Raw genomic sequence first — 25356 nt, 5'->3', positions numbered from 1 at the left:
GAAAGCTAAGGAGGCTAACATATAGAGGGAACTAAGGTTGAGTGCCATTAAAATTTCTTCTTTTTTGTATTAGATTTGAGGGTGAGAGTTTGCCCTCAAGACCGTGAAGGTTTAGTTCATTGTATATTGCTAAGTCATCAATGTTATTAAAATTGTTTGAGGGGGAGGTATTCAAAATACCTCATAAACTTGTTGTGTATTGTCTTCATTAATTGCTGCTCTGTTTTTCTTGATCTTTTTGTATCTTGTTCTTCATCAAACACTCCTAAACGCTTCCATTTCATTATCCATTATCCTTTGTTCGCATATCAAGACGATGCCAAATCATATATCAAACTCATTCTATCATTGTTATTTTTACAACAAAAGTAACACTAACAAAAATGTAACAAAAACTCAAACCAAATTACAATTAAAAATGCTTTATCATTGTTATTATTATTATTATCCAATCAATAACAAAATTTAACAAAGGAATTAACAATGCATATTATTTATCTTAAGTAACATCATCTCCTCCCAAACAAACTTTGTAATGAATTATATATGGAGACAACTAACTAAAATATATATTAGAATTTCATAACCATAAATTAAATAACAAAACTTATATGAATTCATTCCTCAGAATCTGCGCCAGCTTCTCTATAATTCTTTCCATAGTAATTGAATTATATATGCTGACCAGAAATATAAGCTAAGGTACCTTTTCTGAGCATGTTTATATTTTATTTTATCTTTTTTTTTGCGCCAGATTTCATGGGCAACTTTGAACAACTCTGCAGCTTGATGAAATGATCAACTTTTTTCTTCTTTTTTCTTGCTCACTGCATTTTGATGATTCATTTTGAAGAATTAAACCTGCAATTTTTTTACTTGTAATTAATTGTAAATGATAAAGTATATAATGTATCATGAGACATATTATCTAAAGTTCATGCAACAGATTTAAATCTTATTCATCTTCGTTTGGAGTAAAATTATTAGCGTCGGAAATTTGTTTTGCATTTATACTTTTAGCCTATAAAATGTCAAAGACCAACTCAATTAAAAGTTTAAACTGATAATTGATAGTTCCGCCCTTCAGGATGTATTCTAACATGCCCCCTCACACGAGAGCCCTTTGGGCTAAAAGTGTGGATGGAATACATATCCTCCTCATACCCAGTGCTTAATATTCCACTTTAAATAAGAGGTGATTCAGATTCAAACCAATGACCTCATGTCACGCTGAATTCTGAACATATAAAATAGAATACGTATATAATAAATTTAGAGCCTCAACCATTTGAGTAAGTTGGTTCTAAGATACATTAGTGTTATAATCACTTGTCATTTTTCGTATTTTTCATAATAAAAGGGAAAATGTTATAAGTAATAATAACATTTCAATTTTATGATAAAATGAGTAGTATACCTCTTTAAAGTCTGAAGACTTTATTGGTTGTAGATGGAATTGGCAACTCCAAGATGTTTGGTTCGTCTGTAGGGTAATAAATATTACGATCAATGCATGATTGATTAACCTTAGTTTTAACTATAAAGCACAAACACACCATTTCAATATTGGATAAACGTAAAAAAATATTAGTATAATCACTTTTGATTTTAGGAGACATTTTCTCTTTACTTAAACTTATCATCACCTGACATCAGACATGTGAATAATTTTATCTATCTTTTTAATTTTGTTACATAATACGCAAAATATTCTCAATTTAATATTAGCACCATAATAAATTCAAAAGAACGGACAAATACAACTTAATACATTTCTTTAAAACAAATAGGAGTACGTGATAGTCGTATTTGTCTTAAAAGTCAATCAATATAATAAATCAAACAAAACACGTACATCTATAGTTATAGGTATTTTAAATTTAGTATTAATTAACTATAAAGTTTATAATATTATTATTGATAATGGAGATCAGTAACATCCCACTCTCAAAAATCATCGAAAGCTTAATTTATATGATGTATTTGACCCATAAATTACTAAAATTCTGGTTTCGCCTCTAATTGGACCCGAATTTATACATGTTAATCTTCCTTACAAAAAAAATTGTTTCTGAGTATCAAAAAGACTTCTTACTTGGCGAAGAACGATGAACAAGGAAGCAAGCCCCAATAACAATGTAGCAGAAAAGTAGAACTAATCCTTTCAAGTAATGAGAACTTCCATCCTGCGCAACCACATAACTTATAGATTAGAATCTAATTTATTGTCGTTTTTAAACTAAAAATCTAAAGTAAGAAATTTCGAAAAGTGATTTTTACTTTTTAGTTTTCAGTTTTTACGATTATTATGTTCTTAACAAATGTATAATAAAGTTTTTATGTCATTATTGGACATATATTATATGACTTTAAATTTTTAAAATTAAAATCAGAAAACCACAGTAATAACAAACAAGGTGGTGTTAATGTGTTATGGTTAGAGTTCCTTGATATGATATCAGAAGCTAATGTGACAAGCGGTCACGGGTTCTAATCTCAACCACTAGTCATTTAAAATGAAATATTTAGAGTCAACCGCCAGGTATATTAAATCTCAACCATAAGTTTACACTTTTAGTTGAGTTGTTTAATTCGTTGACAGTTATATTAAATCAAGATACATCACACACCTGTAAAGTGAAGGCAGTGACAATTATGGAAAGAGCTAGACAACCAGTTTCAATGGTATTGAAATCAAGATCCATCTTAACACCCATTATCCATGCTACCACAACACACAATGGAACCTGCCCAATTAATTATTTGATTTAACAAATAATTAGCAGCAAATTACAATTAAGAATATTATTGATTTTAAATTTTGTGGCCAAATTCGTACCACAAACATGGAGATCTGAGTAGCTGATCCTAGAGCAACACCCAACGAAATATCCTGTTCAAATTGCAAATCCAATTTTAGTGAACTAATTATACATTAAATAAAGGTGAATATTTTTAATAAGCATCTTGCAAACCAACGCTCCTGGGGCGTTTGTTAATAAGAACATATTATCTAATATGGTATGAAAATTTAGAATCTATCACTAAATCATGCTTTAAAGTATATTATATTCCCTCTGTTTTCATTTGTTCTTCCCATTCACTTTTTACACAGATTTCAATGCAAATTTAAAAGTCAAATAATTTTAATTTTGAGTTTTTAAAAATTCTAAATAGTTGATATTTAAAAAATATATATTGAGACGAATCTATCAAAATTCCACATGAATATGTTTTTTTATAGATCGATAAAAAATCATAATCAAAGTTTGATACTAAAATTCGTAAATTTTATTTGAAAAGATCATATGAAGACGAAAAAAATATTATTTTTATCTTTATTTTGTTTCCTAATTTAATCTTTCAAATACGTTACTCCTATTATTTTTGTTAACAAACACCCATGAACACTCATTAGCTTTTGCCTTTTGATGATTTTTAAACTATTATATTGTTATATAGCATGATGAGTATTACTACTGAAATATTACACCCAACAATATTTTCTGTATAGTATATTAATTAATATACTATATATTACATTATCCGTTTTATTTTATTTATTACATTTATTAAAAGAGAAATTAATTTAACATAATTTTTCATAAATATATGAATTTAAATATGTCAATTAATGTGAAATCTTGCTATATTTGCTTTAAAGTATAAAATTCTAATATATTACTTTTATAATTTTTATAAAACTTATATACTAGGAGTAATATTAAGACTTGAATAATAATTTGAAAATTGTGAAAACAAAAATAAAAAACAAAACAAAACAAAAGGAGTAAAAGAAAAACCAGAATGACACGCAATATATATACTCTTGGAGTACAATTTTTTTCTCAACCAAATGTTACAAATAACTATTTAAACCTTTTAAAAAATTTGGATTTTATATTTCAAATTTTATACCAATATTTGATCACACAAAAAATTTGGTGGATCTCTAATTTTAAGTATATATTTTGTTAGAAGTTCCTAAAAGGTGTAGAAGACAAGACTGATTACCAATTTATTCTTGAAGGCAAAAATGATAGCTCCGGCATGTTCTGCTGCATTTCCTACAATTGGCAGCAATATTATGCTGATAAAACTTACTGATACTCCCCATGACTCTGAAGCATTCTGTCACCACAATGAACAACAAATAATTACAAATTTATTAATTGCCTTTTTGTTAATCAATATGTTAAGTAATGTTCACAACTCTTATAATAGCAATGGCGAATGTAACGTGATGTCACTTACTCTAAATGAGTAGGTTGGTGTATTGTATTCCACATATGTAACCAAGGGTCAAAATCTAATAGGTGCGTTTTACTTATACTGACATTACTTTTTTTTTTTTTTTTATGGATCTGCCACAGTATAATATGTATAGTATTTCAATTGAAGTCATTGGGTCCATTTATGTCATGTGTTTACGGTCTGCAATTACAATCGAGTCTTGTATCCTTATTGGTTTTTGCATTGTTGTAACTCTGTTTTTAAAATCGGGTTTTAAGTCGAATTAATAATATAAGGTCATATAAATATGAGATTGAGTCTATTTTAAACACTTGTAGTTAATTAGTATTGTTTTTGTTTTTAGAGTAGCACTTAAAAATAACAGCATTATTCTTAAATACTCTAAAAAGTAGGTTGATGAAGAATAAAATTACCTCAATAGTACCAACGATGTATTCAGATAATAATGCAATTATAGCAGTCATTCCCACTAACCATGCAAACCCACTCCAAAAACCAATCACAGCTTCTTCTTCTGCTTCTTCATCGTCAGAATCCTGCTTGTTTTACCATTATAATACCATAAATCAACATATATAAATTTATATTAATCGATCAAAAATTTATATTTCTTTGATTAAAATCACTATATTATCTGTACTTTTTATTCATATGAAATCGTACATAATACATACAAGTAAAATTACATATATTCATCTTTTAAATTATCGTATGCATTTAGATAGGAGCATTAGGGTAACGAAATATTATCGTATAAATAAAAGTAATAAAATCAGATATAAAAAGAAAATGATAACCTGTTGAGCTTCAAAGAATTGCCTATGAGTCCATAATTGGAAGACAAGATAAGCACAATAAGCAACCAGCATTACAATACTGCTTACTCTTGATAGACTCAGCGTTGGTACACCAATTACTTCACTTGATTTTGCACCATACTTGAACAACAATGGCAATATGTGACAGAACAATCCCAACAGCAACAGGAAGCAATTAACATCTGCTTGCTTCTGTTAAATTAATTATATATTATTAAATAATTATTAATTAATTAATTAATTAAAAAAATAATAAAAAAAAAAAATATATACCCTATCAAATTTTTGTTCCTTGTTGAGGTTGGCAAGACCACCACAGAAGAGAGAAGTACCAAGAACCAAAAGAAGGTTAGAGAGTATGGAACCAAGAAGGGAGTATTTGACCACATCTATTTTGTTTTGGCTTAGGGCAAATATTGCTATGATTAGCTCTGTTGCATTTCCACATGTTGCATTCAAAAGCCCTCCCACTGTATCATATAAATCCACCAACTTTATGAGTATGAAATATATATTATTATCAGTAAATTAATCAAATACATGATTTTTGTAATTTAAAAATTAAATACTGATTTTTTAAATTATTTATTAAACACATTACTTTTTCATTCAATTAAATGTATCAAATTAAATTTTAATTTAAGTATGTAGAATAGTTTTAATAAATTATATATATACTTTGCCTAATTCAGCTCCAATTTAAAAAAAATATTTTTTAATTAGATAAATATTATCATTTAATCAACTATCATCCTCTAAAATAATCTCATTTGTCAAGCTTTCTAAGGTTGATATTTATCATTTTTAAGCATATTTATTAGTTTGATATGATGATTATCAAATTATATATGTATGAAGTTGCAGATATTTTATACGAACGATAATATTAGTGGGAAAGCATCTATTTTCTATTATAAGTATAAAGTTTTGTATAATTTGACCTCATAATTCCACATACTAAGAGCCAATTAATAATATTTAGGATAGTTCTACTAAAAAAATATTTATATATATATGTACAATAAAAAAATGTCTAAATAAGATTTGTTCATACTAGTTCATATATATTATTATTATCCTAGAATTTTTATCAACATAATTATATATTTATATTTAATAATGATCAATTACATAGAATTCATGATTATGATTATAGATTAATATACCTGTTGGACCAGTGAAATAAGCAATTTGTCTGCAAAATAACAACCACAGTTTAAATTTAATTGACTATAGAAAATAGAAAAATATAAATTCAGCGCCAAAAACTTTGATCTACAATTATACTCGGTAACAAAAGTGGCACTTACTTTTCAACAGAGAAAAGATATAATTGATCTCTATACTCCAGTTCGGTTATCGGATCGGTTTCGGACGGGTGTAATTCGGCTCGGTCGGATTTTGAATCCGTAAATTTTCGGTTGTATGCAACAACGGGTCATACTTGGGTCAGATCGGTTAGTTACGGGTCGGTTTAACAACTGTTGTTCGCATTATCGGGTTCAAACTGGTTTGTTATCGGTTGAAATTCGAGTCGCGTGTCAATCGAGCTCGGGTTGTCATCAGTCTAACATTAGTTCGGTTTTTTCGGGCACAAATCGGGTTCGAGCTTTATTTTTCGAGTAGTTATCGGTTACGGACAACTATTGATGGGGTCAATATCGAAATAAGTTAATAGTCGGGTTTTTAATTGATGTATGCAGTATACTCATTTACTTACAAAAAATAATTATCCATTGTTTTATCTAATATGGCAGATCAATTTATTTCAATTAGTTTATATATATATATAATATATATATATATATATACATATATATATATATACATACATATATATATACATACATATATATATATACATACATATATATATATACATATATATATATATATACATATATATATATATACATATATATATATATATATATACACATATATATATATATACACATATATATATATATACACATATATATATATATATATACACATATATATATATATACACATATATATATATATACACATATATATATATATACACATATATATATATATACATATATATATATATATATATACATATATATATATATATACATATATATATATATATACATATATATATATATATATATATATATGAGACTATTATTTAACAATGCATCATGTTGCTACTTTTGATAATTGATTGAATATTAAAACTCGATAATTGAAACTCGATTTGTTTGAATGAATAAGAATAATCTAAACTATCTTATAGGCTATTACATACTTAGACAATAGTGTTATTGAGTACTCTAAACTAATAGTCCCTCAAATTCAGAATAATTCTGTCGATTTCTTTTTAGGCTTGTAATTAAATTATTAGAAATTTAGAATATATTACTAGAGAGAGAATTTATGCAAATTCCAAATGAGACATTTGTTTTTAATTAGAGGAAGTATAAGCTATTAGAATATACATTACTCTATTACACTAATAATCGATCGTATTTCTAAGTTTGATAATTGAAACTTATTATAACAAAGTGAATTAGATTAATCAAGTAATCATAACCATTTTATATGATATTATGTATTTATACTTATTAGTGACCTTGAATACATTAAACTAATAAATCTATTACACTAATAATTGATTGTATTTAATTTAAAGCTTAATAATGTTCGAAACTAGACCTAATGGAGTGAATGAAACTAATACAAACTATCTTATAGTTATAGACTATCATTGACAGTTAACTCAACGTTATTACTTATTTCTTAAACTGATCTTGAATATTCTAAAGTAATTTATAGGCTATTATTAATAATCGATCGTAATTCAAAATTCACTTATCGTAATTCGATCTATTATAGTAAATGAAACTAATACTCTACCTTTTTTGTTACTTTGAATTAAATAGCCTAAATTATGCAATTTGACCAAATTCAATAACAAAAATATAATATTTGATATACAATATTTATATTACTCAAATAAATTATTTTAGATAACTAATTGTCCAATTTGATGAATATATTACTCAATTGATACATTATTTATTCTAAGTTGTTGATCATTGTATATAGACGTGTGAGATCTTACCATCTTAGCAATCTATGAGTTGTACTTGCACAAAATGTTATTGGTTATTAAGATAGCACACGGATAAGGTGTTTTAGGCGTTGGATTTATAATGCTAATATCAGATCAGCAATCAAGAAATTGTCATGTCACTCTCAATTGAAAAAAAAAAAAACTTCGTTGGCTTCTTCAACCTGAAATTGTGAAATGAAACCCTTTCCCATATTTTGATATTCATTAAAACTTCCCAAATCCCGCTTTAATAAACTCTAACCTAACTCTCTCTTCTTCATCCTCTCACTGTAACTGGCGGCCCTGTTACAATCCCATCTGTTCTCTTCCAATCCGGCCGGTAGAACACGTTCATCTCCGGCAGCCTGTAGTACCGTAGCCTGTAGGTATGAAATTCATGTTTTTTTTTCAGTTTACACTTCACACTCTCGCAGCCCAATTACCCAACAATCTTAAGGCAGTCGAAGAAACCCTAGTTTCTTCACCTTCACCGTCATAGCCACACTGATTGAGTTTTGCTTTGAGTAAATTGCTTTGAATTTTGAGTTTTGTTTTGAGTAAATTTCTTTGAGTTTTGACGATAGCCTTTCATAAAATTTATACCAGGTACTTTCGGATAGGATTGATCTTCCATGTATGCTTGTGAAAGGGAGTTTATTCACAGGCATTGATGAGGGGGCTATGAACTTGATTAAATTTGGTGAAGGGAGGTAAGGGCTGATGCTGTTGTCTTTGAAAGTTATATTCATTGGGGTCAGTTTTTACTTTCTTGGTATGCTTGAAGTCTGTATTTATGAAGATTTAGTTCAATTCTCTTCTATATGCAACCTTATCTGCTTTGGAAGGAGCCCCATCGTGTAATTGATGTCTGTATTTATGAAGATTTACTTTCTGTATGCAATTCTCTTCTGTATGCAATCTTGAATATATATTAGTGTATGATTTTGTTCGAACAATGTTCAATACTTCTTTTGAAATTTGAAGATGGTTTTGAATTTGTTCAATTTCTCATTCTTAATTGTAGGAAGATGAATGCTAATGAGGCAAATAAAGCTAATGGTTTTCAATTTGACAATATTTCTAACACGAGTAATTTGTTAATCTAATGGTTTAAGTACCTTATATGTTTTGTGTACTTTATCATTGTTTTGCATTGTGTTCAATATTGAGATAAATTACTAGCATGTGTATTATTTTTGTTGAAATTAACAGCGTTTGAAGAGTTACAAACTAGTGTATCCACTCCAAGGAATGTGAACCCGAACCCTAGACAAGTTGTCCAAGTAATTTAACCTTACAAGTCACATGGAAACTTGATAGTCGTTGGGTTGGGTGAATGTTATCCATGAGTCTTAGTTTTATAGGCAACTTTCTAATAGCCTTGTTTACTTGAGATCAGGCAATTAGAAATGTTTCCTTAGCTATGATTCATGTTGGTAGCTTGCTGAACATGCGGCGTTTGTTGACCTTGAGAGGCATTACAATGATCTCACCCGACATGTGATACATATTCTGGTAGCAAAATTTTAGGCGTTTCTTTTTTGTATCTTTCTTATAAGAATGAATTACTTTCTTTTAATACTTTTTTTGTTTGTTTTTGTTCAAGATTGAAATATGGTACCACAAGCAAAGCAGCAGTACGTGAGAGATTTTTGTGCTCGTTGTCGACTTTTATGTTTCATTTTGGAGAAAGTATTTAATGGTGGACATACTCACGTACATTTGATGGATGATACTTATATGGTGGATATATAACTATACATAGTTGCTGATTGAATGTTAATTTTTGGGGTTAAAAACATGATATTTGTATATTTACATTAGGTGGATGTATAAGTGATGGATGTAAATTTTTGGGGTAAAAAACTTGATATTTGTATATATAAATTTGGTGGATGTATAAGTGATGGATGTAAATTTTTGGGGTTAAAAACTTAATATTTGTATATTTAAATTTGGTGGATGTATAAGTGATGAATGTAAATTTTTGGGGCTTAAAGCTTGAAGAATTGGTGGATTACTAACATGAAATATATAATTATTAATTAGCAATAGAAAGCAAGATAAGTCTAGATTGAAGTGTTGAAGAAACATCTAAATTTTTGTGTTGTTCAACTTCAGTATGTTTCTAAGGTTTTTGTAATGTGCTTATTGGTTTATAATTGATATTAACATCATGGGGAATCTTATTTATTTATATATAATCTTGTTTACAATGTTTTAATATTAGAAATTAGTTTTCAAATATTCAAAAAATCATAATTAGAAAACTGGAATTGGACCTAATTTGCTGAAATTAGGTGAAAAATTGATTCGGATTTATAACAGTTTGATAACAATTGGTTCGGGTTTGTATCAGTTCGGGTTAAAAATAGTTCGATTAATAATCGATTCGGGTTTGTATCAGTTCGGGTTAAAAGCAGTTCAATCTTAATCGGTTTTAGTCAGGTTGCATTCGGTTACGTGCATAATTCAGGTCGGATTTGACTCGGGTCGATCACTGTTGAGTTCGGGTAACATCGGTTAACGTTTATATGTCGGTTATAAAATTCGGTTGCAGTTCGAGTTCGATTTCGCCCTTTTCAGTTATCAAACGGTTCGAGTGCAGTATCGGTTCGGATAATTTCGGTTCGGTAAACCTAAAAAATTAACATTTTTTCGGGTCGAATTTTCGGGTTGGGTTAGATTTGAACAGCTCTAACTCCATGAAATTTTAATAAGATATATACACCAAAACAAAATTAACTTTTTGTCACATAGTTAAGATTTATTGACCTTAAAAAATATAACTAATTTATATTTTAATGTAATAATTATTTATTTTTATTTTAAGTTTTATTATTATAAAGTGATTTAGTAGCACTTTATTTGACTTTAAAGACTTGTATCATTGTGACTAATTTATAGTGGCATTTATGAGAAATATCATTAGATTTTATATCGTGAAAAGTTCTAGTGTGATTTTTATTATAGTGCTAAATTTATTATGTATACCATTAGAAATTTAAAATAGTGACATTTAAGTTAAATGTCAATAAAAAATAAATCCCACTGAAAGCATATTATCTTGTAGTGATAAAAGCTTATATATAGTACATGTACTTTCAATGTCATTTTAAATTTGCTACCGATCTGATATCTATATTTTTTTCTTATAACATACTTCCTCTGGTTTTTAATAATTGTTAGGCTTCTTTTTTCACGCTATCCAATATACGATTTTGATCTTTAGTATTTTTAATTTAATATGATAAAAAGTTTTAAAAAGTTAATATTATTAAATTTGTATTGAGCCGAAATCTTACTTGACCATATTTTACATTAATACATGGAGAAATATATACCATATAAGATCAGTATATAAATTGTAACTGTGGTTATTAAAATCCAGAGGGAATATCATTATTAGTTCATTAAAAGACATAAAAATAATTTAAAACTTAACTATATCACTATTAATGACAATCTTAGTTAGTTCATTAATTCTCAAGCAAGTAGAAGAACATGAAAAGGTAAGCAAACTTACTCAGTCAAAAAGCTCACTCGCTCCGCGAGTGGGGCAAGGGCAAGCAAGCTCAAAGCAAAAACCCATTCCTGCAATTATAAATTAATAACCATATGAAAAGTTCTTTACTTATGTATATAATAATTCTAACTTAAAAATCAAAAATAAATTAAAAACACAAAAACTTAATTAAAAATAGATCTTGTCAAAAAATAAAATTAAAAATAGATAAATTTAACATTAATTAAAAACACAAAGCATTACATGCACTTTTTTTTTTAAATATTTATAGCAAGTTTGATTATTGATATTAAATGGTGCTATTGAAAAAATAGTGTAATTTTGGTTGAAAAATTTATTCAGAAGTTTAATAGTCATGTTTACTCTATTAGAATCATTTTATTTTCTTTACAAATTTCATTATAATGCATTATTATTTCACAAGTCATAAATTGTAATTCTTTTTATAATCAAAAGTTTAATCTCCATAAAAATGACATTGTATCTTCACAATAACTTGCATTAGTTTTATTTTCCCTTACATATATTCTAAAATAGGATGGAGAATATCTAAAAAATTCTTGCTTTATCAACTCAATTGCTTATAATCGTTTAATTGCTCATAATTGTTAGACGAACAAACTCAACCAAAAGTTTAAACTGATGGTTGAGCCCAAGATATGTTATAAAAGTATACTCTAACACGCTAAATATTCCACTTTAAATAAATGGTGGTTGAGATTTAAACCCGTGACCTCTTATTACGTTAGCTTTTGATACCATGTCAAGGAACCAGCTCAACTAAAAACTTAAGCTTATAGTTGAGGGCTCAAAATATGTTATACTCTAACAATAATTAAATATGAAAATCCACAATATGCTAGTTTGTGTTGTTTTATGTAGCTGATCACAATTTTTCGGAATTAAAACTTTGACATTATTATTATTGTTGATGACAGATCTTTTTATTGATGGATAGGATAATTTAGGAGTCATATATATTCCTACGCGTGTAATTTTTTCCCGTGCATGTAAATATAGATAGTAGAAGATAAGTTGTTGCCATACTTCTCATTCATGAGCAATGTAGAAGATAAAATAAATTAAAAAATAGTTTTATATTATTACTCTCCTAATACTTAGTGTATTATGCTCTTTCTAATTATTACTACTCTCCCTTTAATTATTTTTTATGAGAGCGTTTTTATCAAATCAAACAAACTTTAAAAACGAAGAAAGTAATTATAATTACCAATACTATATTTACTATCCTTATAATTAGGCAAATATCGCTTTTATTTAATATATTTACTGATCAATCATTTTAAGTGCACGGGGAATTTGTAATGGACAACTTAAAAAATACTCCCCCTATTTACCTACTTATTCCATTTATTTTTGGACGCTATTTATTTATCACTCTTAATTTGTACTTTACTCTTAATTTATAAGTTAAAACATAGTCATGTGGGATGTTTGATTCGTCTCAGTACAATGATTATTAATATCAACTTTTTATAATTTTTAATTAAGAATAATTTGAGATATTAAGAGTTAAAATATTGTCTCGACAAGTGTGAAAAACTAAATGGGACAAGTAGGGTGAATAGGAGGGAGTAATAAATATATTTAAAAAAGTAATAATGAAAAATAATAAGCAACCCTAAAGATGGTCTCTCGGTTACACGATCTTAAAAAAATTCATATTTTTATAATATGCATAAGATAGACTATTTAACTTATATATAATACGTTTCTATCAATGAGACTGTTTCATACGACAATTTGTAAAAAATAATTAGTATAAAAGTGTATATCATTATCATCATCACCCTATCCAATATATCGTGGCAAAAAAAAGTCCCCAACTCGAATAGTATAAAAGTATATACCTTTCCAAAACTATAGAATTGAGCAGTAATAGCTAAAGGAATAGCAGGAAAAAGGACAGAAAGTTTGGTCCCCAATATAACTTCTTGAAGATTACTAAGAATATTTCTCATAACTCCACTCCGAACTTTGGATATGAGTTGAAGATCCGACTTCTTTCGGAGCGAAGAGGAGGACATACTATGAGCTGTTCTTCCGGGTCGGGTCTCCTTATTATTCCCCTTAAATTCTCCATTTTCAATACCCACGGAAACTTCCAGCAAATGGCTACTTCGCGAATCCATTTTCTCTATTTTCCTTTTCTTTTCTTACAAATAATAATAATAATAATATGGTTGAAATAATATGAGTATATTGTTCAGTATATATATGCACTTTTCTATGATGTTTCCTCGAAATTTCTTTTGATTTGTATGTATATATAATATATGTATGTCTGAGTATTAGATTATATATAGCAGTTACATATATAGCAGTTACATGTATAGCAGTTATTTAGTATAGTAATTAATATAACAGTTATTTTAGAAGCAGTTTTTTGAACTCCTATATATATTATCACCATTACAGTTGAATGAGATAACACACAGAATTATTAATCCAAAATAAGTGTTAAACCAGAAATCATGGCATCAGAGCCGATGGTTCGATCAAAAACAAAAAATGGTAGGTCCGAAAAGAATGACGATCCTACTCTCACATACGAACTTGATGGGGGTTTGCATGTGAAAGGGGGGTTGGGATGATTTATCCCGCATCGACAAATTGAACATGGTGTGCACACTTGATAAGTTATTGAAGTTCTTCTTCCCATAGCCATATGGTTTTGGGGCGGTATATATCTCTTTGGCTTATGAAGTGTGTGCACCTCGTGTTCACTCGTTAATATGCTGACATTCACAATAAATCCAGCCTAATTTAACATAAGTTTTTTGACACTGTGGTTCTGCAAGTGATTGTGAATTATAAGTTTTTGTTATTTTGTTAATCGATGTTACATATTATGCATTTATTAATGAACGTAACATCCTACTAAACTTGAAGTGAAAATAAAAATTACTTGATTTATAATAAAAAGTAGATGACATTACTATAAGCAGTTTGATCAATTATTACTTTCGCTATCACAAATGACACGTAACATTTTGTATAATGGTAAAAGTACCATTGACCAATTCACATAAATATATGCAATTCATATATTTATTTAGAGCTTGCAATGGCCAAATTATATATAATTTAACAATAAAAGTCAAAGTAATAAAAACAAGAATAATAAGACTATCACATTTTAAAAGTCCATACATATAAAATTATTTTTTAAAGCAAAATCATGTTTCATTAGCATATGTCTAATACATATGAGTCCATAAATAATTAACTCTATCGTTAAAAAATTATAATAATACATTATTGTTCAAGTTAGTATTACTACCTCCGTTTCTTTATATTTGTCCACTTTATTTTTTGCACAAGCAAACTTTGAGCCTTAATATCTTTGGATACGCATCACAAAAAATTGTAAAAATTATACATTAAAAAACTTGCATCAACACAAATCTGACAACATCCCACATAAATATATTTTATCTTCGATATATACTTCAAAAATCAAATTTAAATTTCCCTTTCCTAAAGTGAAAATACGTAAAGTGGACAAATTAAAAGAAACGGAGGGAGTAGAATGAATGCATTATCTTAATTGTTTGAACTTTTAAACTATCACACTTTTTAAGGGAAAAATAGAGTATTAAGTTATTAATTTAAAATAAAAGTAAGTATAAAAAGTTAGTTTAATGGTTTGTGTGGAGACTTAAACTTTAAACTATATATATTTTGGATAACAATACTCTAATCACTAAATTATCTTTGTTTTGTGATGTTTGAATTGTCTTAATATATAACGGCATAAATTAATTAAAGGGGTACACGTGTTTCGATCGAGGGGTGGGTCGGGCCTCCTCCAGCCCCCTCTCCCTTCGCACAAAGCACATCCAAGATTAATTGAAATATATTTGGTTGATTGGGTTGACTTGCCTTCAACATATTATTACTTGACGATGAATTTAAGTTGGTAAGTGGTTGTATTTAAAATATAGAATAATTAATAGTGGTTTATATTCACAACAACAAAACTTAATTATACCAAAATAAAACTCTACATATATATTACGTTACTTTCAATTAGAAATACAACGTGCTCATTACACCTGTATTTCGTTCTCTATTAGGGTTCAAGATCCTATCAACGCTTTGTTAATTGACTGATCATGATGCTATCCTTCTAGATTATTGTCTAATCTCAGCTTGACACATTATAATTCATATCTTTTGTAATTAAAATTCTATCATTCTAGTTATTAATATCTTTGTAAACATAATTAGTTTTTTAGGTTATAGTAATTCTTTCATTTATATTTTTTATTGGGTAGACTAAGGAAAAAAGGATTAAAAAGGACGACAACCAGAAATTCTTTAGGGAGAAAACGGTGCATACTCCCATTAATACAACTTTGTTCTCTCTTTCTTTTCATGTTGAGATTCTCTAATATTATTAAACACATAATGAAATATAAATCTTTAACATGCATATAAATCAAGTCAAACATATCAATTATTCGGTGGTATTAGACACTATTATTCACAACTAATTTTATGCTAAGATCAAAATTTAATCTTTTAACATGCATATAGATCATTTGTTTCCATTACTTATGAAACTCTTTTGCATGAATGGTAAAAAAAAATAATTAATTAATATACAATCAAGTGCTTACTTAAGTTGAGAATCGACTCTTAAATTATATTAATTGGAGTAAATATCATTATAACATGACACTATACGTCAATAGTTAAAGTTTTAGTTCGATTCTCATTTAATCTTCTTTTTTCCCGGCCCAACCTATTTGACAGACATCAATATTGAATTTTCTATATAAACATATACTTTATATATTGATTTAGATAGAGAATTCATGTGGTAATCATAAGACTTATATGTATTGATTAATGTAACAGATTTTTATATGTCTTTTATTTTGATGAGGCTAAAGTGTTATAGTATATTATTTAATTTTGTATTTATAATAAACTATTGTAAAGCGACTTATTAAATTATATGCATTTTTTATTTATATGAATTTATAAATGATATTTATTGGCTTGTTTCCAAGGGTCAATAGATACAACATATTTGTTATCACTAAAAAGTACGATTATGTTTTATATGTCTGATCCTTTAAACCTCACTCTAAGTCAGAGTCACTTAATAACATTAGATTATACAGGCAATGCGCCTTGTTCGATTTAGTGAGTAAGATTTACGAACCCATATTATCTGAGCCTTGAGGAGATATGCTAGTTCCTATTGGAAATGATTTTTGCTTGCCATTTCATTTCATGAGAATAGAATATATACAAAATACAATCAAGAATTTTAGGAAACTAAATATTTGCAAAATAATATCTAAGATATGAATTTTTACAAAATATTCTAATAATTCTATTCTAGTAATGATAATATTCTAGCACACCCCCGCAGTCGAATCGGGAGGTTTGCGGACGCTGAGACTGAAGCGAAAGTCATCGAAGAGGACTTGCGGAAGACCCTTGGTAAAAATGTCGGCAATCTGAAACCGAGAGAGAACATGAAGAACGCGAACAGCACCACACTTGAATTTTTCACGAACAAAGTGGATATCCATCTCAATGTGTTTAGTGCATTGATGATGAACAGGGTTTTCTGATAAATAAACAACACTAACATTGTCGCAGTAAACTAGAGTAGCCGTATAAATAGGACAATGGAGCTCGAGTAGTAAGTTGCGAACCCAACAAGTTTCAGAGATAACATTAGCAACACCCCGGTATTCCGCTTCGGCACTGGATTTAGAGACTGTAGGTTGACGAAAAGATCAGATTATTATTCAAGAAAACACAGTAGCCAAAAGCAGAGTGGCGGGTATCAGGACAACCACCCCAATCAACATCAGTATAGGACAAGAGAGAAGAGATGGGTGACTTATATAATTGTAGACCGTAATTAAGAGTGCCTTGAATGTATCGAAGAATATGGTGAATAGCAGCCATATGTTCAACCCGAGGATAATGCATGAATAGACAAACTTATTGAGCAACATAAGAAATATCTGGGCGAGTGAAAGTAAGATACTGCAGGGCGCTAGCCAGACTTCGATACAAAGTGGGATTATCGCACGGAGAACCAGCATTGGCACAAAGTTTTCCAGAAGTAACAGCTGGAGTAGGAGCAAGCTTGCATTGAGACATGCCAGCTTTGTCAAGGATCTCAGAAGCATATTTGTGTTGAGAGAGAAAAAGGCTTGCAGAATTCTGAGAAACAGCAATACCCAAAAAATAACTAAGAGGACCCAAGTCCTTCATTGCAAATTCTGAACTCAATGTAAACATAATGGACTGACGAAGAGAATCAGATGAGGCAGTAAGTATAATGTCATCCACATATAAGAGAATATATGCAATGTCAGAGCCATGGAAATAAACAAATAAAAAGTTATTAGAAATTCTATTACGAAAACTGATGGTAGCCACAAAATCAGCAAACTGTTGATACCACGCTCGAGGGGACTGCTTTAGACCATAAAGAAACTTACGAAGTAGACACACATGATCAGGTCGAGTGCGATCCCGGAAACCCAAAGGTTGATGCATATACACAGTTTCATTCAAGTGACCATGGAGAAATGCATTTTTAACATCCAGTTGATGAATAGGCCAAGATTTGGACAAAACAATGCTTAAAACAATACGAATAGATATGGGTTTGACAACCGGGCTAAAAGTCTCAGCACAATCAATTCCCTCCTCTTGAGACTTACCGTCACCAATAAGACACGCTTTATAGCGCTCAAAAGTACCATCAGACTTAGTCTTCACCCAGAATATCCATAATGACCGAATAATATTATCATGAGGGGGCTTAGGTACAAGCTCCCAAGTACGATTCTCAAGTAAAGCATCAAACTCTTCCTCCATAACCTGTTTTCAGTTTGGGTCCTGAAGGGCATGGACGAGATTTTTGGGAATGGGAGAAAAAGAAACAGATAGGGCTTGGGAGATATATTTGGGGTTGGGTTTAAAAATACCATGCTAACTACGGGTAACCATGCCAGGAGGGGAGGGAGGAGTGGGAGGTGATGGGGGGGATGGTGGGCTAGAGGGAGATGGGGTTTGGCCATCACAAGCAGGCCCAGCAGGGGTATGGGGGATAGGGAAATTAGGTGGGCTGGATGGAGGTGGGGGCCCAGAAACAAAAGAAGGAGGAGAAAAGAGGAGTCCGGGCTGGGTTAGTGTCCGCTGGGCTGGATGCTGGCCTAGTAGGTGAGGATGGGGGATGGTATGTGTTGGGCTGGAGCTGTGCTGGTGCTGGGCCGGATGAAAGAAGCAAAAGGGAAGGAGGATTATTATCTAAAAAATTGTATTGGGAGGTAAGAGTGTGTATTAATGGGCCAAAGTAAAATAGGCCTCATCAAAAAGCACATGACGAGAAATGATTATTTTGTGCGAGGAGAGATCATAGCACTTGTAACCTCGATGCGAAGAGGGATAACCCAAAAAGACACATGGAGAGGAGCGAGGTTGTAATTTATGAATTTTTGTGGAAGAAATAAGGGGAAAACATAGACACCCAAAAACCTGGAGATGAGAGTAAGAAGGAGATTTGCGGTAGAGAAGATGTGTGGGAGTTAAATTTGCAAAGCAACTTAGATGGGAGAATGTTGAGAAGATAGGTGGCCGTATTTAAGGCGTGAGGCCAAAAGGATGGTGGAAGAGAAGCATGACATAATAAGGTACGAGTGATGTTATTAATGGTGCGAATTTTTCATTCAGACTTTCCATTTTGAGATGAGGTTTGAGGACAAGAATAATGAAGAACAATACCCCGAGTAGCACAAAATTGGTGACAAAGTTTATTATCGAATTCACCTCTATGATCACATTGAAATGATTTGATTTTAAGATCAAATTGAGTATTGACGAATGTATTAAAATTCACAAATTGAGATTTGCGGAATAAAGGAAAAGTCCATAAAAAATTAGAATAATGATCAAGGAAAAGAACATAATATTTGTAACCTGAAGGACTTGAAACTGGGAAAGTCCATATATCACTATGAAGAATCTCAAATGGTTGAGTGCTTAAAAATTTAGAGTTGACAAAAGGCAAGTTGACATGTTTTCCCAAAGAACAAGAATGATAAACAAAAGATGGATTTTTATTACATTTAATAGAATTTGAAGAATACAAGAAATCTAAAATTGCATTACCCGGATGACCCAAACGAGAATGCCAAATACTAGAAGATAAAACAGAAAAGGCTAAAGATGTGGTTGATGGGATGGAAGCTCCATGTGTTGGGTGAAACGGATAAAGATCACCAGTGCTGTTAGATCTCAAAACGATGTTCCCCGTGGCCAAATCCTTCACAGAAAAGCCAAAAGGATGAAATTCAATAGAATTCATATTATCATGAGTAAATTTGCGAACGGAGATGAGATTTTTAATAAGACAAGGGGCATGTAAAATATTGTTAAGGGTAAGGGATTTAGGAGATGAGGAGAGAGGGAGATGCCCGTGACCATGAACCGGAATCATGTGACCATTAGCAATAATAATAGCATGACTTAAATGACGCTTGAAAGGAGAATAATGCATTAAAGTACATTGAGAACGAGTCATGTGGGAAGTTGCACCGGTGTCCATATAGAATTGCTCATCCGGAGAAGATAAGGAGAGGGTGTGCATGGCTTGATCAATATCCGTAAGAGAGTAGTTCATAGACGAAGTAGACCCCGAACAATAATTTTGGGCTGGTCTTGGACCAAGAAGCCCAGCAGCTGAAGTATTGGTATGAGAACCTTGCTTTGGAGGAGTCCAAAAAGAACTAGGAAAAGGGGGAGGAGACTGGGCCCAAGGGGGAAGCCCAGTAAGGCCAAGGGCCCTGCTACCAAGGAAAGAAATGTGGGCCTGAAGAGTAAGAGTTAGAAAATTTGAAAAAAATAAGATTATTTAACAACTTTATTCAAAAAACAAACTTCGTTTAAACTTTATTCCCAAAATAAGCGTCCTTGCCTCCAAACCTAGGCTTGGTGTATACTCGCACTTACTAATAACGAAATGTAACAAAATGGTCAAAAATTTATTCCAGGGTCAAGTCGTTGTTACTAACAGTGACTTCATGCGTTCTAAATTTGTGCTGAAGCTCCTTCTTCCTCATTTCACTTACTTCGTTGAGAGCCCTAACAACCCACGAAAATCTCCCTCTTCTTTCCACCATTAAAATAAACTTCAATCCTTCAATTAATCTCATCAAATTTCAAGTTTGTACTACCAATTAGTCCCGTCATCTTACTACATTCACTTCAGGTAATATTTTTTTTTCTTTTTTCGAAAATTTAGGGTTTATATTTATTCATGAAGTTTCAATTAAATGCAGGTTCATAAACTTGCAAATTACTACTCCTTGGTGATCTACAGCTTATTAAGGTACCTTTTTATTATAAATTTTTTAGTTTTTTTTATTTTTTAAAAGTATTTCATTTAAAGTGGTCATCTATACTTAAACTCTATAAATATGTCAAATGTACTTGTTATTTGTTATGATTTTCATAATGTGGTTGTTTGTTCATGAATTTAATGTAGAAAATGTTTGAATTTAATGTAGAGAATATTTGAATGCAAACCCTAATTTTGAACAATATACTTGCTTTCTTATGAACTTGATGGTGATGTTGATTTTGTACGTATTATTGTAGAAATGGCTTCATTTCGTGTGACTGTTGTATGTTTTTGGAATAGTTCAATTCTATCAAGTAGTAGCAATGTTAAGTATGTTGGGGGAAGACGTAAACTGTTTGCATGCAACTCAAACATGGATTTGAATGAATTTAAACATCTTATATGCTCTAAGATTGGCATTGACACTACAAGAAGTACTTTTAATGTAAGTTTTAAGTACACTATGAGTGGAGAATTGTTAGCTCATCCGATTGAGGATGAGGAGGCTATAGATGTAATGTGGGAGTATTAAAAGTCTACCTCTATTCCTTCTTTAGAGTTATATGTAGACGCTTTACATGTTAACTTTACATGTTAACGATTTTCTCTTAATTTGTTTTTGAGAGTCGTTTACTCACTTATATATGCAATTCATAGCTTTGGGCGTGGGAGCACGTTCTCATTGGGCAACCGATGAGGATTGTGGGACGTAGTGCATTTTTGCCACCAATTCTTCCACCCCCACATGTGCCGTATGGATCGCGGTGGTCCTTTGATAGTCGTACAAGGACCCACAAAAGATCAGGCGTGGGGTTCTACCGCGATCAACTCGATCTACTTCGAGCTGACCAGGTAAAAACTTCACTACAACTTGTCTTGTAACTATCATATTGCGTAATTTATTAATTACACTTTCACGTGTAGTTTCGATGGGACCCTTACCCCGCTGAGGCATACGCTGCATTGCCTCAGAACTCAGGGATCTTGTCAGGGGCGTGAAGAGCCTCTGTACCTTGGATATGCTTCGACATAGTCAAAGTGCATCTCCCTGAGCGCGTACTGCGCCAATTCGGGATGGTACAGGGCATCCCGCCGCCTTGTGACACAATGGCGGATCTCCATCACAGCTCACGCAAGGGTAAGGAGCCCAAGAACTGGTTGGAGATCAACTGGCGCCAGATAGCTCGTTGGGATCACAGGCTGGAGCTGTTGGCCCAAGGTGCGCCGATCGAGGCTATAGGCGCACCTACTTCAGCGGAATACATACCGTGGTTCCTCTCCATCACTCGTCGATGGATGACACCACGAGGTATCATCGTGGCAGCCCAGTACGCTCCCGCAGCACCGACGATGACACACTTTATAAGTATTCGTCAACGTTGATTATTATCCTAGGGACTTAATGCAAGCACAGGGCATTGCATCTGTCATCAGTTTTAATGCAAACACAGTTTCAGAACTTCATTCCAGAAGTCGCTGTGCCCGACACCACTATGGACGAGCAGGGGTCATCTTCTTATCATGCCGACATTCATCTTGAGGAGGTAGACTTAACGTGCCCCGACTATTGTGTCAGGTCCTCACAAGGTGCTGGATCATCACAGTATCAATCACCTCCCCTACCCCGAGCATCATGCGACGGCCTCTTACTATCGTAGGAGGCGTCGTAAACCGTCACAGTTAGACAGGGTACAGGAGGAGGATTAGCATTAGTATACTGTTTGTATATATTAAACATTAGTGACATTTTGTATATATTGAACATTTGTGCATATTTAATATTTGTAACATTTGGACTTTTGTGTATAATTTGTAATATACATGTAGATGTATATATTTTTATCGTATTTTCACACATTTATTATGAATGAAATGATGTTAAGTACTCAGAGTTTTCGGCAATGAATCATTCCGCCAAGAATGCAGTATGAATTTAATCAAAAACAAACAGACAATCATATTCAAATAGGGAAAATGCTCTCGAAAATTCAACACAATTTCATTCATGTTCTACGAATCCACATCAAATTACATAGTTCATTCGTTAAGTTAAACCACCGCCGTTAACTAATATTGCTTCTTCAACTTTCTCATAATTCTTTCAGTCTCTTCTTTCCTATGTTCCATTTCATCTATTTGTCTCTTGAGATTCAATACCTCATCTTTAAGCTCTTGTTTTTCATTTTCAAGCGATTTGGTACCCTTCGGAGCAACCCACCTAAAGTACGTGCATCCAAATCCTTCATCCAAGTAGAAAGGACAAGCAACAAAATCACGGCTAGGATCGACGTCGCTGCAATCTGTACATCTCAACTTCATAACCACAATCACAAAACTCTTCAATAGAATGCTCCTGTGACATCTACGGAACACATATGATATAGTAACATAAGTAAACATTCAAAAATAATATTAATATTTATAAATTGAGAATAATACTAACATAATACTTTATATTACCTTCAAAATCGATTAACTAGAACAAGAATGATGGAGTTTTGATACAATGAAGTAGGGAGATGATGGAGTTATTTATAGAACATAATAACAACGGCAATTTTCAACTTCATAACGGCAATTTTTCAATTTTACAACGATTAGTTTAAATCATACAAAAAGATCAACAAAAGTCAAACCAAGTCAAGGGATATGTTGCTGTTAGTAAAAGCGACATTATGTTTGACCAGTCAAACATTAGGTCGCTGTTATTAACAGTATCTCTTGACTAAATTTTTGACTATTTCTTTTAATTTGCTGTTAGTAGTGCGAGTATACACCAAGCCTAGGTTTAGAGGCAAGGACGCTTATTTTGAGAATAAAGTTTGAACGAAGCTTTTTTTTTGAATAAAGTTGTTAAATAATCTTTTTTTTTCAAATTTTCGTAAGAGTTACGGCTGGGCTTGAGAGGAGGCTGTTGATTTTTGTATCTTGGCCCTTGATGACCATAGTTGCTGGGGTTGAAGCCGTGGTGGTTGCCTCGACTGTTCCGGTCACCACGACGGTGGTGGCGGGGGCCACCACGGTGATGAAAGCCACCACAAGAGTCATAAGTATCGGAACGGTCCACTGATGGTTTGGAAGTAGTGACGAGAGCTAAGTCATGAGGGGAAGAGACATCTTGGTGGTGAGAATGTTCTTCCAATTCTAACATAGAGCGAAGAGTATCAAAGGATGGCACGGGACTCATGTGTTGTACCAAGGAACGAAAAGTACGGTAGTTCCGAGTCAAACCATGGAGAACTTGAAGAGTCAATCGATTGTCGGAGATAGAAGCACCAAGATTGTTAAGAGAAGTAGCAATATTCTCAAGTTCATTACAATAGGCCTTCACAGTGGGGAAGTTAGCAAGAGAAATATCATTGAATTGAGACTCAAGGTGAAGAATACGAGAAGTTTTGTTGTTTTGAAAATTATTCTCAATGCGAGTCCAAGCATCAAAAGCATTATCATTGGGACGGACAATCGATTCAAGAAGGGAGGGACTATTAGTACCATAAATCCATGTACGAACAATATTATCAAGACATTGCCAATCGGAATTTTTGGTGACCGATACTTTAAAAGAGTCATCGGGAATGATATGAGAATCTACAAGATTGGCCCGACAATAAAGTTGAAAGAGGCTGACCCAAGTGTAGAAGTTGGAACCATCTTCATCAAGTTGAATAAAAACACAAGTTTTTATATGTTACTGACCAAAACAGCGGGATGCATTCTAATGTATTCGATAGCGGCTGGTTTTGTTTTTGTTTAAAGAGGAAATGTAGTTAAGAAGCCTTACGGTGGGTCCCACTTGCGAACTTTCATCGAAGTTTCATTCATGCATAATGGTAACTCAAGTGGCGGTTAAAGAAGTGTATACGTACTACACTACTATGACTATCATCTCCGCCTCATTTGTTTTGCTATATTTTTTATTTTAATACTTAATTTGTTTTAAATTACTTGTAATAATATATTTATTATACTATTTATTTAGCATTCTTAAGTTGTAATTAGTTTTCAATCTATGAATTAAAATATATACAAATGAGATTTTATTTGATTCGTCTCAATACAAAGATTATTAATATTAAATTCTTAAATTTTTTTTATCATACATAATTAGATATATGATGAATTGAACTAATGCATTGAATTGCGTAAAAAATCAAATGTTACAGATATTTTTAAACGTGGAAATTATGTCTTATAAAATTTGCTACATTTTTATTTTTAAGTCATGATCCACAATTTTTATTTAATTCCCATCTATAAATTTTAT

At 31.3% G+C, this 25356-nt stretch overlaps 2 protein-coding genes across 2 annotated transcripts; both read right to left on the bottom strand.

The window, feature by feature from the left end:
- Nucleotides 1-406: 406 nt before the first annotated feature.
- LOC130804723 (vacuolar cation/proton exchanger 3) lies at nucleotides 407-13934 on the bottom strand. Its single transcript, XM_057669278.1, has 12 exons — nucleotides 13558-13934; nucleotides 11687-11754; nucleotides 6239-6267; nucleotides 5346-5542; nucleotides 5052-5264; nucleotides 4668-4790; nucleotides 4015-4131; nucleotides 2840-2893; nucleotides 2631-2747; nucleotides 2096-2186; nucleotides 1418-1483; nucleotides 407-861 (listed from the first exon to the last, which is right to left on the bottom strand). The coding sequence occupies exons 1-11, from the start codon at nucleotides 13837-13839 to the stop codon at nucleotides 1422-1424; spliced, it is 1353 nt and encodes a 450-aa protein (XP_057525261.1). The 5' UTR covers nucleotides 13840-13934; the 3' UTR covers nucleotides 407-861; nucleotides 1418-1421.
- A 9436-nt stretch (nucleotides 13935-23370) lies between these two features.
- LOC130804548 (uncharacterized) lies at nucleotides 23371-24806 on the bottom strand. The gene is made up of 3 exons (XM_057669017.1): nucleotides 24785-24806; nucleotides 23985-24680; nucleotides 23371-23405 (listed from the first exon to the last, which is right to left on the bottom strand). The coding sequence occupies exons 1-3, from the start codon at nucleotides 24804-24806 to the stop codon at nucleotides 23371-23373; spliced, it is 753 nt and encodes a 250-aa protein (XP_057525000.1).
- Nucleotides 24807-25356: the final 550 nt, after the last annotated feature.

Source organism: Amaranthus tricolor, chromosome 17 (genome assembly GCF_026212465.1).
Source record: "Amaranthus tricolor cultivar Red isolate AtriRed21 chromosome 17, ASM2621246v1, whole genome shotgun sequence".
NCBI lineage: Eukaryota > Viridiplantae > Streptophyta > Magnoliopsida > Caryophyllales > Amaranthaceae > Amaranthus > Amaranthus tricolor.
Note: the sequence above shows the minus strand (reverse complement) of the source record. Positions and strands in the feature narration are given on the sequence as shown.